This window comes from Manis javanica, chromosome 1, assembly GCF_040802235.1.
Source record: "Manis javanica isolate MJ-LG chromosome 1, MJ_LKY, whole genome shotgun sequence".
Taxonomy (NCBI): Eukaryota; Metazoa; Chordata; class Mammalia; order Pholidota; family Manidae; genus Manis; species Manis javanica.
The window spans coordinates 217,012,625-217,026,462 of record NC_133156.1 but is presented as its reverse complement, the minus strand read 5'-3'; the positions used below and the strand labels follow the sequence as shown (position 1 = coordinate 217,026,462).

General features: G+C 39.6%; 1 protein-coding gene across 5 annotated transcripts in view; it reads left to right on the top strand.

Moving 5' to 3' along the window:
* TTC27 (tetratricopeptide repeat domain 27) overlaps nucleotides 1–13,838 on the top strand; it is a 179,702-nt gene that overhangs the window by 58,389 nt on the left and 107,475 nt on the right. For 4 of the 5 annotated variants that reach the window (XM_073214494.1, XM_073214504.1, XM_073214474.1 and 1 more), the window contains exon 10: nucleotides 10,841–10,954. The exons of the other annotated variant lie outside the window; for it this stretch is intronic. In XM_073214494.1, the coding sequence (XP_073070595.1) occupies nucleotides 10,841–10,954 (114 nt within the window). The remainder of the gene's footprint in view (nucleotides 1–10,840; nucleotides 10,955–13,838) is intronic. 5 annotated transcript variants of the gene reach the window in all.

Sequence of the window (13,838 nt, the reverse complement as noted above, 5' to 3'; positions counted from 1 at the left end):
TGACATCTATTTAGGCTTAGGAGTACTTCCATCTAGAGCAGTCCATTAAAATACTTTGTAGAGGTGGTTTGTTGGAGGCAAATTCCCTCATATTTTGCTTGTCTGGGAATTGTTTAATCCCTCCTTAATATTTAAATGATAATCGTGCTGGATACAGTGTTCTTGGTTCAAGGCCCTTCTGTTTCATTGCATTAATTATATCATGCCATTCTCTTCTGGTCTGTAAGGTTTCTGTTGAGAGGTCTGATGAGAGTCTGATGGGTTTTCCATTGTAGGTGAACTTTTTTCTCTCTCTGGCTGCCTTTAATATTCTGTCCTTGTCTTTGATCTTTGCCATTTTAATTATTATATGTCTTGGTGTTGTCCTCCTTGGGTACCTTGTGTTAGGAGTTCTGTGGGCCTCCATGGTCTGAGAGACTATTTCCTCTGCCAGTTTGGGGAAGTCTTCAGCAATTACTTCTTCAAAGACACTTTCTATCCCTTTTTCTCTCTCTTCTTCTTCTGTTACCCCTATAATGTGAATATTATTCCATTTGGATTGGTCACACAGTTCTCTTAATATTCTTTCATTCCTAGAGAGCCTCTTATCTCTCTGCATCAGCTTCTCTGTGTTCATGTTCTCTAATTCTATTCCTTTAATGGCTTCTTGTACCTCATCCAGTCTGCTCTTAAGTCCTTCCAGAGATTGTTTTATTTCTGTATTCTGCCTCCCAACTTTATCCTTTAACTCTTGCATATTTCTCTGCAGATCCATCAGCATGGTTATGACCTTTATTTTGAATTCTTATTCAGGTAGATTTTTTAAGTCTATCTCCCCAGGCCCTCTCTCGGGGGTTGTGTGCATAATTCTGATCTGGACCAGATTCTTCTGCCTTTTCATGGTGATAGAGGTAGCTGTAGGCAGATTGCGGGTGTGTCAGCTGGGAGAAGAAAGTCCTTTCCTGTCTGCTGATCGCCTTGCCCTTCTCCGCTGTCTATGTTGGTTACCCACACTCCTGGAGCAGCCTCTGGGTTAATCCCCTAAGCTGCTATGGGCACGGTCTCCATCAGGGTAGTGCAGAGCCCTGCAGGGAGTGGCAAGCACGCTGGGTGTGCTCTCCTGTGAGAGTGGCCCCCCCGCTAGGCTTCTGCACGCTTGCGGCGGCCTTTGGGTCTGGCCCAGGTGGCTGTGCAGCAGAAAGAGATTCTGGGCGGCTGCTGTGGGCGCAGCTCCTCCTGGGCCACTTGGCCAATGCTGCCGTGCTCTAGCGTGGGCCACTCCCTGGCCCCTTGGCCTCTGCCGCTGCAGGCTTGCATGGGCTGCTCCCAGGCCACTCGGCTGGGCCAGCTCACGTATGCCGCTCCCAGGCCGCTTGGCTGCCGGTGTGTGCGGGTGCTCCCCCTCGTGGGGGCACATGGCCACTCTCCTGCTACTGGGCTGGTGTGTCGGGGTCCGCACCAACCAGGGGATCGACTGGCAGGCTGCTTATCACCATTAGCGGCTTCAGAGCTGTCCTGCCACCAAGGGTGTTAGGTCACTTAGAGTTCCCTTGGATTCCCGACTGCTGGGCTGAGTGTGCTGGGATGGTTTCGTCCAGCTGTGAGATCCCTGTCCCTTTAAGACTCTCAAAAAGCACTCACTTTTCTTTTGTCCCAGAGGATCCGGTTGTGCCTACCCGCTGGCAGGTTTTGGTTTTCCGTTTCTCTAACGTCAAACACACTGCACCGTGTGTCTGTGCTCCCAGTGCAGATTACTAGAGCTGGTTGCTTAGCAGTCCTCGGCTTTTACTCCCTCCTGGCTCCGACTCCTTTCTTCCTGCTGGAGAGCTGGGGTTAGGGGGGTGGAGCTCGGGTCCCTCCGGGCCACAGCTTGTATCTTACCCCCTTTATGTGATGCTGAGTTCTCGCAGATGTAGATGTTGCCTGGCTGTTGTACTGTATCCACTGGTCTTTCTTTTAGGGATAGTTGTGTTTGTTTTATTTTCAAAAATATATATATTTTTGGGAGCAGATTTCCATTGCCCTACTCACACTGCCATCTTGACTCCTCCAATCACATATGTCTTTTTGAATCTGAGAACTTGTATTCTTTAGGTAAATTCCAAGGAGTGGGATTCCTGGGTCAAATGGTTTTTCTATTTTTAGTTTATTGAGGAACCTCCATATTCCTTTCCAGAATGGTTGAACTAATTTACATTCCCACCAGCAGTGTAGGGGCCTTCCCCTGTGTCTGCATCCTCTCCAGCATTTGTTCTTAGCCTTTTCAAAGCTGACCATCCTAACTGGTGTGAGGTGATATCTCATTGTGGTTTTAATTTGCATTTCCCTGATAATTAGCGATGTGGAGCATATTTTCATGTGTCTGTTGGCCATCTGAATTTCTTCTTTGGAGAACTGTCTCTTCATATCCTCTGCCCATATGTTAATTGGGTTATTTGCTTTTTGGGTGTTGAGGCATGTGAGTTCTTTATATATTTTGGATGTTAACCCCTTGTCAGATATGTTATTTACAAATATATTTTCCCATTCTGTAGGAGGGCTTTTTATTCTGCTGATGTGTCCCTTGCTGTACAGAAGCTTTTTTAGCTTGATGTACTCCCATTTGTTCATTTTATTGTTTTGTTTCTCTTGCTTGAGGAGAAGTGTTCAGGAAAAACTTGCTCATGTTTATATTCAGGAGATTTTTACCTATATTGTATTCTAAGAGTTTTATGGTTTCATGGCTTACATTCAGGTCTTTGATCCATTTTGAGTTTACTTTTGTGTATGGGGTTCAACAATAATCCAGTTTCATTCTCTTGCTGTAGCTGCCCAGTTTTGCCAACACCAGTTGTTGAGGAGGCTGTCATTTCCCAATGTATGTCCATGGCTCCCTTATCATATATTAATTGACCATATATGCTTGGGTTTATATCTGGACTCTCTATCCTGTTCCACTGGTCTATGGGTCTGTTCTGGTGCCTGTACCCAATTGTGTTCATCACTGTGGCTTTGTAGTAGAGCTTAAAGTTGATGAGTGCAATCCCCCCAGCTTTTATTTTTCCTTCTCAGGATTGCTTTGGTTATTCCGGGTCTTTTGTTGTTCCAATGAATTTTAGAACTATTTGCTCTAGTTCGTTGAAGAATGCTGTTGGTATTTTGATATGGATTGCATTGAATCTGTAGATTACTTAAGCAGGATAGCCATTCTAACAATATTAGTTCTTCCTATCCATGAGCATGGTATGTATTTCCATTTATTGGTATCTTCTTTAATTTCTTTCATGAGTACCTTGTAATTTTCAGGGTATAGGTCTTTCACTTTCTCGGTTACATTTATTTCTAGGTATTTTATTCTTTTTGATGCAATTGTGAATGGAATTGTTTTCCTGATTTCTCTTTTTGCTGGTTCATCATTAGTGTATAGAAATGCAGCAGATTTCTGAGTGTTAATTTTCTATCCTGCAACTTTACTGGATTCAGATACTAGTTCTAGTAGTTTTGGAGTGGATTCTTTAGGGTTTTGTATGTGCAATATCATGTCATCTGCAAACAGTGGCAGTTTAACTTCTTTACCAGTTTGGATGCCTTTTACTTCTCTGTGGTTAGGATTTCCAGAATTATGTTGAAAAAAAGTGGGAGAGTGGGCAGCCTTGTCTTGCTCCTGATCTTAAAGGAAAAGCTTTCAGTTTCTCAAATCTAAGTATGATGTTGGCTGTGTGTTTGTCATATATGGCCTTTGTTATGTTGAGGTACTTGCCCTCTATACCTGTTTTGTTGAGAGTTTTTTCATGAATGGATGTTATATTATGTCAAATGCTTTTTCAGCATCTGTGGAGATGATCATGTGATTTTTGTCCTCCTTTTTGTTGATGTGGTGGATGATGTTGATGGATTTTCTAATATTGTACCATCCTTGCATCACTGGAATAAATCCTACTTGAACTCCTGATGGATGATCTTTTTGATGTGTTTTTCAAATCAGTTTGCTAATATTTTGTTGAGTATTTTTGCATTTATGTTCATCAGGGATATTGGTCTGTAATTTTCTTTTTTTGTGGTGTCTTTGCCTGGGTTTGGTATTAGAGTGATGCTGGCCTCGAAGAATGAGTTTGGGAGTATTACCTCTTCTACTTTTTAGAAAACTTTAAGGAGGATAGGTATTAGGTCTTCACTAAATGTTTGATAAAGTTCAGCAGTGAAGTCATCTGGTTCAGGGATTTTGTTCTTAGGTGGTTTTTGATTACCAATTCAATTTCCTTCCTGGTAATTGGTCTGTTCATATTTTCTGTTTCTTTGTGGGTAATCCTTGGAAGGCTGTATTTTTCTAGAAAGTTGTCTGTTTCTTCTAGGTTTTCCAGTTTTTTTGCATATAATTTTTCATAGTATTTTCTCATAATTCTTTGTATTTATGTGGTATCTGTAGTGATTTTTCCATTCTCTTTTCTGATTCTGTGTATGTGTGTAGACTCTCTTTTATTCTTGATAAGTCTGACTAGAGGTTTATCTATTTTGTTAATTTTCTCGAAGAACCAGCTCCTTCTTTCATTGATTCTTTCTATTGTTTTGTTCTTCTCGATTTTATTTATTTCTGCCCTAATCTTTATTATGTCCCTCCTTCTACTGACTTTAGGCCCTGTTTGTTCTTCTTTTTCTAGTTCTGTTTAATTTTTTGAGGATTCCTTCTTAATGCCTAGATATCTTTATTCCATACAAAGATACCATAACGTAACGTGTCTGCCAGTAACATGGAGAGGCCAGTAGTATTTCACAGTCTGTTAGTCTCTGATACGTTTTGCATTCTGCTCACATAAAGTAACTGGTAGCTAGAATTCTAGGCTAGTAAAAAATTACTTCAGCCTATATTTAAGTACTATGTGTTCATTGATTCATTGCCTTATTACCAAAGCTGAAGCTGTGTGCTTCTTTGAAACCTCTTTTATGTAAGGCACATTGTGACCTGATGAGTCACAATTTGGCATTCATCAACATCTTCCTTTATTTTACCAATTTTTGGTACCAGAGGTGTTTAGCTGTTCTCAAGTACTTCCCTCTTATATTTTATTGAACAGTAAAAAACTTCAGTTGAATTTTAATAACCTGTTGGTTATTTGGTGAATATGAAGTCTGTAATAATTATAATCAAATTAATGTTAATTAAAATTATAATGTAACCAAAATTCAACAAACATGAACTCAGGAATTCATGTCATTATTTTCCCTTCAAATTTTCCAGAATTTTGAATGTGGAATAAATTTTGGTTATCTTTTATTTTTCTCTTATAGATAAGCTCAGTTTTTTTCTCTTACAGATTAAGACATTGTAGTCCCAAAGAAGTTAATCCACTTATTTAAGGGCTTATAGACAATCGCTGGGAAGGTAGAGGGACCCACAGTAGGAAAGAATTCACCTTAATTTGTAGATTTTTTTATAATGTATCATAATGAATTATTTGGAATCCTAACTGTTAATTCCTATAAAACAAATGGAAGTTTACTAAAGCAAATATTTATAGTTGAGAACAACCTTAGAGTCCATCACATTGAATTTTACCATTACGTCGGTAGGAAAATGAGGTCTGAAAATGGATAATACCTTTCCCAAGGGTTGTACAGCTAGTTGGTAGAGAGCTTGGACTGGAATCCAGTTCTTTTTTTCAGTAGTTTTTCACACTTTCCATGCCTCTTACTTAAAAATGTGTTGTGCACCACCATTTAGAAATGACTTATTTTCAAAGAGCTTATAAATTTATTTTATTTGGCATTTGGAGCATACTGTCATAAAGAGAAATTGTTATAAAATAATACTTATGTTTCTGAGCTCCTTCACAAAAGCCTATAACAGTCACAGTGTACCTGGATTATGGTAATAAAGGTGTTATTTCATGATACCAAACTGTTATGTGCAATGTTGTGTCATTGGGAGAGTATGTTCCCAATTCTATCTAGGGGCAAAAGGTCCAACAGGTGATTTTCCTAAGGGCCAGTTGCTGTTAGTTTACATTTCTGTTTCATAGGTAGCATTTTTGTACATCTCTGCCTCTATGTAAAAGAACACAAAGAAAAAGTCCCTTTCTGTGGCCCTTTCTTAATCTCATCTTTGAGTACCTATAGTGTGCCAGGCTGTATGTTAGTGAGACACTGGTGAACCTCAAAGCTGGGGCCTCTCCCCTGAAGGAACCAAACTGGATGCAGAGATAGAGAATCACTGAGTAGAGGTAGAGTCACGTAGGTAAGGTGGCTGAGAAAGGCCCTCTGAGGGGGTGGCATTGAAGCTGAGACCTAAAGGGTGCGACAGAGCCAGCAGTTGGCACTGGAGTGGGCATTCTCAGGTCCTAAACTGAGTGGAATTAAGGTCCATAACCCCCATCAGGGATGTGACTCTGGGTCAGTTCCACCCATGATTCAAGACAGAGGGTAGCTTTAGTCCTCACCTGTGGGGCTGGCCTGTGCTTAGGTAGTTAGGTTGGTGTTCTCTCCATTGGATTTGCTTGTTGAACAATTAGATTGGAAGGTTTTTAAAATGTATAATAGTCTCTGTACGTCAATAGAGCATTATAGCATATATCTCTGGTTTAGTTTTCTTCTTCTTTACCTAATGTCCTGTATTATGACTGAGTCTTACCTTGTGGGCAGCAGTGTTTTATAAAATATATTAAACACAGCCTATCTGCAGTTATCTCCTTTTAGAAAGACTTTCCCAGGTCTTTATATCTCTCAGCCAAACAGATATAAGATAAATGTATTCTCTAGTGATATCATCATCCAGTCAGTTCCTTCTTTAAAGCTTTTCAAATGTCTGTCAGATTGCATTTTTCATTCAGTGTTTAGTGAGAATGTTTTGCTTGACCGTCCTATAAAAGTCTCAGGCAGACTCTTGTTCTCATGCCAGGATAAGAAACAGTTTTTGTTGTTTTTCTGAGGAAAGTATCTCTTTACTTTGGTGTGCAACCTGTTGCAGAGCTGGCCTTTAACTCTGCCAGGCCTGTGGCCTGAGCTGGACTCTGTACCAGAACATTGGTAAAGTGATTGTGGGCAAAATTGCAATATTCCCAGCATCTTTAGCCTGGCCTTTGTCCATTTACATATCAATAGGTGTTCCTGCAGCCTCTGGGACAAGGGGTAGAGAGGCATTTCTCTCCTCTTTGTTGAGGAATTGGTCTGGCGCCTGTCAGTTGCTGGGAATCCACTTGCGGAATTTCTCCTGCAAGGTGCTGGTGGGTAGGTGAGCGTGAGCTGGGAAGGGAGAGACAGGGAGGGAGAGTGGTGGTCAGAGGGGAAGAATGGAGCCGGGACTCATAGTGAGCAATAAACAGGTTTCTCCCACTTTAGCCTTTATTTACACTGATTTCGGTCACTGGTTTATTTGCCCTGGGCTGGATACACTGCTTCCTCCTGGAGTTACATCTGGTGTGAGCAGGACTGGTGAACCTGAAGTCTGTCTTCATGGATGCAGTGTGTGGGTGAGCTGCCACTAGAGATGGTGGGGAGATACTTGGAAACCCTTCTGTGGATGGTGGGAACACTGCTTTCCCCTGGAGCTCCAGTGATCAATGTCGTTGGGAGCTGTAGGAGCAGAAAAAGCTTTCCTTGATCCTCTTAGGGTCTCTGGCTGGGTCTGAGAGAGACAGATTATTAACAGGAGAAAAGCACACAGATTTATTCAAATAGGTTTGACTTGACATGGGAGCCTCATAAGGAAACGAAAACCTGAAGAAACAGTTAAACCAGGGTATTTTTGTGCTAGGTTTAGGTTTGATGAAGAGTGGGTGGTCATGGAGGAATATGATAGGTCAGAGTCTGAGAAAAGTGTAGTGAATTGGGGCAACTTAGTAGGGCCTGTTGATTGTGGTTCCTCTCAGTGTCCCTTTGTCTTCAGTGATGAGGATGTTCCCTTCCTTTGGGTGTAGGAGGGTTTTGTGACCTGTTTCAGGGGAGAAGTATGGGGGAAGATTTGAGTGACTTTCCTCTTCTGCTGTTCTCTCAAACTCCTGCAGTTTAAAATAGTCACTATGCCCACGGGCTGTATTTTGGACAGTGACAGTGAACCCCATCAGAGGTTAGTGCCATCACCTATGCCCACTTTGGACAGTGATTTTCTGTTAAGGTGAGAGAAAGCATTATAGGAGGAGTGATCATGGAGGGGACCGCATGTACTCTTCATTGGGACTCTCAGGCTGTTAAGCTTTACCTATTCATACTTATTTAACCCTCACAACTCTGAGAGTTAGGAATTACTGTTACTGTTTTAGAGAGGAGGAATGTGAGAGACCCTGAGAGGTCAAGTAACTTCCCAAGGTCACCTAGCTAATCACCTCACTTGGTGGAGCTGGAATTCGGTCAAACTGGCAGACTTGGAGAATATTCCCATGTTCCACAGAGCTGTTTCCTCAGTGCTCTTGCATCCTCATGAGCTACAGAAACAGTCTCTTTAATAGTGAAGAAGAAAGGCAGTGATGCATCCCACTGTAGGTAGAATCAGTGTGCAGATTTACTTAATGAAAAAAGTTCTTTCCTTTGAAAATTCTTGAGATACCATTTTATAGTAAGATCTTCTGCCAAATAGTGTTACACATTTTAAAGAATTCGTTTTTTTATATCTTCTGTTTCACACTGTGTATCTTTACAGTGCCATATAATCTATGCTGATATCAGCATAAATATAACCTATTTATGCTGATAAATTCATTCTTTTTGTAGATCTAAGTTAATGGAGGCTAAAAGATTATACATTAATCTTTTAAACTGTATTTCAAGTAGATAAAAATACTTTAATTTAAAAAGTTATGGAAGAATAAGATTACCTAGTAGACATTGCATTAAAATAAAAGTTTTATGAGGGCAGGAGCGTTGTCTCTCCTGATTGCTTCCTTTTCCCCGGGGTCTTAAGCACACTGCCTTGTACAGAGTATGTGCTCAACCAAATTAATAAATGAACACAATTCAGTAAGACCCCATTCTTTTTATTCTTCCCTTTGTGTATTCTTTGCTTATTCCTCTTTCTTTCAATATAGTAGTTTCTCAAAATTCTTTACTGAGTCTTCTTCTTACATTACTCTACTGGTGTTTCTTGGGTAGCATCATCTACTTCCAGGGCGTAATTATACCTTAATTAATAATTTAAATGAGCACAAGTTCCTTTGAAAAAAAGTGTTAAAAAAAATGTCTGGGGTTCAAGAGCCCAAGTAATAGAATTAGCTTTTGCTACTAATGGGTTTGTGACATTGAGCAGTGATTTTTCTGAAAGTTACTATGGGGAATGATTACCCAGAGACGGTATTAGATTCCACATCAGTGGTACGGAGCGGAAGTTGTGTTCATTATACCAAGCATTCCTTATTGTATTGTAATACGTTTTGCCACTGTTTTCACTCACCCAAAACTTTCACTTTTCTCCCCACTACGTTTCTGGTTGTAGTCAAAGGTTTCTACTATATTCTCTGAACTGATGGCAATTGTGGCTTTCTCTGGGGTTAGGATTTAGTATGTGCACATTCAAGGTTTTGATGTAGGCCAGTCTTTCTGAAGATGCCCCCTCTAGGGAAGCAAGGACTAAAATTGCAGATTCCTTACCTTAACCAAACCCAGAAAGCATACTCATACATTTTAGAATGGTTTTCTGTAATGCAAGTTGAAAAACTTTAAGTGATCAAACACTTAATTTCTTGGGCATTCTTTGTACCTAAAAGTTTGATTTACATTTGCATCTATGAATTTGGATATTTTTTAAGTGAAAAGCTACCAGATTTCTAATTACTTGTTTTTATTTGTGAATTTGGGTGATTTTAAAAAATTTATTTCAAATTTGAAAAAGATAGCATTTGTTTTATATGTAGTATTTTTCACTTTTTTTTTATAATCTGTGAAAAAGATTTACTAATTTGTAGTATGATATATTCTGTTGTTTTGATTATCTAGAAAAATTCTGATGCATTCCTTAAGGAATTTTTTTTTTTTTTTGAGAGGGCATCTCTCATATTTATTGGTCAAATGGTTGTTAACAACAATAAAATTCAGTATAGGGGGGTCAATGCTCAATTTACAATCATTAATCCATCTCAAGTCTAATTCTCGTCAGTCTCCAATCTTCTGAAGCATAACGAACAAGTTCTTACATGGTGAACGAATTCTTACATAGTGAATAAATTCTTACATGGTGAACAGTACAAGGGCATTAATCACAGAAACTTTCGGTTTTGATCACGCATTATGACCTATAAACAATCAGGTCAAATATGAATATTCGTTTGATTTTTGTACTTGATTTATGTGTTGATCCCACATTTCTCCCTTTATTATTATTATTATTTTTATTTTTAATAAAATGCTGAAGTGGTAGGTAGACGCAAGATAAAGGTAGAAAACATAGTTTAGTGCTGTAAGAGGGCAAATGTAGATGATCAGATGATCAGGTGTGTGCCTATGGACTAAGTATTAATCCAGGCTAGACAAGGGCAGCAAAACATCCACGGATGCAGAAGATTTCTCTCAAAGCAGGAGGGGTGAGGTTCTGAGCCTCACCTCTGTTGATCCCCAAATTCTCACCTGATGGCCCCCCTGCGACTGTGCCTGTCTTAGGTTGTTCCTCCCTTGAGGAATCTTACCCGTCTCTGGCTAACCAGTCATCTCTTAAGGAATTTTTTGAGTAGTATGGATCAAGTGGGTTAAGTAATGACTGCTCAAATGAACACATTGTTTACAAAAATATTTGAAAGCCTTTATTTTATTATTTTTCACTGAGAAGATTTTCAAATCTGTATTCAGCTGTATCCTGCTATCTTTGGAAGAATAAATTTTGTCCTATTCAGAGTGGGTTCACTCAGCTTATCACTTCTTTCTGTGTTTTCTCCCCTCCTCCACCCCCCACCCACCCTTCTATCAGTTTTTGCTTTCACAGCCAAAGTTCTGGGCCATTCAGACATCTGCCTTGATCCTCCGGACAAAACTTGAGAGAAGAAGCACACGCCGAGTGGAACGAGCAATGAGGCAGACACAGGTAATAATTAATGGGACAATTTTTGCTATTCTTCTAACTCCTTATTGCTATCAACAAGCATATATATATATTATGAATATAAAATAATGAGATGGCTTTTGTTCTACTCAAATACTTTATTACTTAGAGTATAGGTTCTAGAATTTGCTTGGCTCCAAAGCCTAGCTCTATCACTTGGTAGCTCTGTGACCATAGTATTTAACCACAGTATTTTAAAGGAAAACTGTTCTGTATTCACACTTCTGACACCAAATGTGAGGGTCTTCCACACTAAGCATTTTTCATTTCCCTGTGGACATCAACTGAGTGTCCTACAGTTTAATTCAGTTCTGACACTATCTGTAATTAGAGTAGACCCCACAGGTTAAGGGCTCAATCTCACAAGACGGTCTCCCACTAAAGATGCCGATCTCAGTTCTGGTACTTAAGACTTACGGTTATAAGTCAGGGGTTCTCAGACTCCCCTCCTTAGTTTTGATAATTTACTAGAATGGTACACAGGACTCAGGGAAATACATTACTTTTATTGGTTTATTATAAAGGATATTATAAAGGATACAAATGAACAGGCAGATAAAGAAGTACATAGGGTGAGGTCTGGCAGGGACCTGCGCACAGAAACTTCTGTCTGTAAGATAAATTTTAGCTTAAATAAGCAGGCGAAGAGAGGCAACAAAGGGCCAGGTAGTTTATTTGAATGCACCCCCAGATGATGTTCCATGGCCTGGGTATTACAGACTAGAGAAGTCACACCTGGTCAGGGAGGTGGGGGCTTATAAGGGATTAGGAGGGGGAGGAGTGGGCAAGCTATCCTAGGGGGTGTGGAGAGAGATGATTGGCTAAAGGTGACATAATAGACAACTAGAAACTTTTTTCCTTCCAAGAGGGAGGAGGCTGACATCCGGGTCTTAGTTGGCACATCAGAAGGATGGAATTCAGGAAGAGCTGTCCCCTTTCCATATAAGGCACAGATGGACCTTGGGGTCTGGTCTGTTCTCCCCCTATGGCATCTCTCTGTTCTGTTTGCATGTCCTTGTTTTTCCTTCCTCCAGCCTAACATTCCAGCCTTTTGGTCATAATGGGCGACGACTCGATCTGGCTACTTCTGGCTGACAAGGGGCGTCGTGGGGGTTTGAGGCTGGTATTAGGCCAAAGGAGAGGGTTCAGTGGGAAGAGGTGCGTAACGGTGAAGTAACATCTGGTGGTGGCAACCCGGGTCATCTGGGTTAGCCGCTGTTGGAGGAACCTGAGGACATAATGGGCAACTAAGAGTAAACCACAAACTGTTATTAAGGGGCCTAGTAGGGGCACTAGCTAGGCCATTATGGGGGACTGGAATTCTGGATCGAGTTTATATCTCAATGACGAGTATTAGGATTTAGTATAAATAAGACTGCCTTATTGAAACAATACTTTTCTCTAAAATCACCTTCATTTTTATTAGAAGTAGCCAGATTAAGAAAATAATTAACAGTTGGCTTGATTATTTGCATAAGTGCAGCAAGAAGAGCAATTGATTACATAGGCTCTTTTAAATATGCTTTGCTGGAATTTTTTATAAGGAATTTCAGATTGGACTTTTAAAGGCTTCTTGGGGCCAGAAAGCCAAGCCAGACTTGCCATCAGGTTGTGCCTGCAGTACCTGTAGATTTGGGTGAATTCCTCTCTTCTTGAGATTCCCAAGACATTCTTGAGGTTCCTGCACCTGCCAGGAAGTGACCTTCCTTACTAACCTGGTAAGGCTGCTGGGAACTCTGTAAGCAAGGTACCAGGCCAGTTCTTCGAAAGGGCTTTGTTGGCTTTATAAAGTCAGTCTTAGTTCCTTAAAGCTGTCTGTTCATATCTGAGTTTACACACGTGTCTCTCAGGTATGATGTTCTAGTCAAAGCCTTGGTAATATAACCAGTGTTTTTAATTGGTCCTTTTACAAGGAAAGCAGATTCTTATTGAACTTGTGCAAATAAACTACTGCCATGAAATACAAAAATAGTCACTGAGAGTTTTTAAATTCTGGAGGGATCAGGTAGAGAGAAAGATAAAGTTTCAATTCTGCTTATAAAGGCAGTCATTTACTAAACTGCTGTCAGCTTAAGAGAAAAAAGCTTAAAACACTTTATCAACAACATTTGAAACAAAAAGCCACAAAATCATCTTCCTTAGTTTACTTAATCTTATATAAATAATACCTGTTCTGCTGAAATCTAGTTCTTTACTAGCTTAAGAGTAATAAAACAGTGACTATAAATAATAAAAGACTTACAAATGACAATGGTTTAAGATTTGATGAGAGCTTACTGTAAGGCAGTTGACATAAGGAAATTCTGATATTTCTGTAACACAAAACATTTAGTAACAAAGTTTAGCATTATTTTTATTCTTTTTGACAGTGTTTTCTGGGTAATTAAGCAGGTAATTATATATCAGATAAATAAGCTAAATTAGCCAAATACTTTCTCCAATGAGAAAAGTTCTTCTGACATGTTTCAGGGGCCCTCTGGAAAATATCAGAGTTAACTAGAGGTAAAAGTACCTTTTTGAATTTGATTTTGGGAAGTTGTCAGAAGAAAGTTTTTCTGGCACTTGCTTAAATAGGATTATAGGTTGCCATGAAGCAATACTTATCCAATTAACTAGAATGACAACAAAGTACTTCAAAGGCAAATAAAGGTTACACAGTTGTTATCAAAGTTTAGCTTTTAGTCCTTTTAATATTAAGATCTCATTTTCTTAAAGACTCCGACAACTCACTGAGACTTTAAGCATAAGAAACTGCTTTGATAAAACAATTAGAACTCTCTGCAATCTTTCAATATTAAGAGCAGACTAACAGTTAAGAAAACTTTGTCTTTTTAACTGAAAACAAAATTCTAATTTTGCTGTGTAC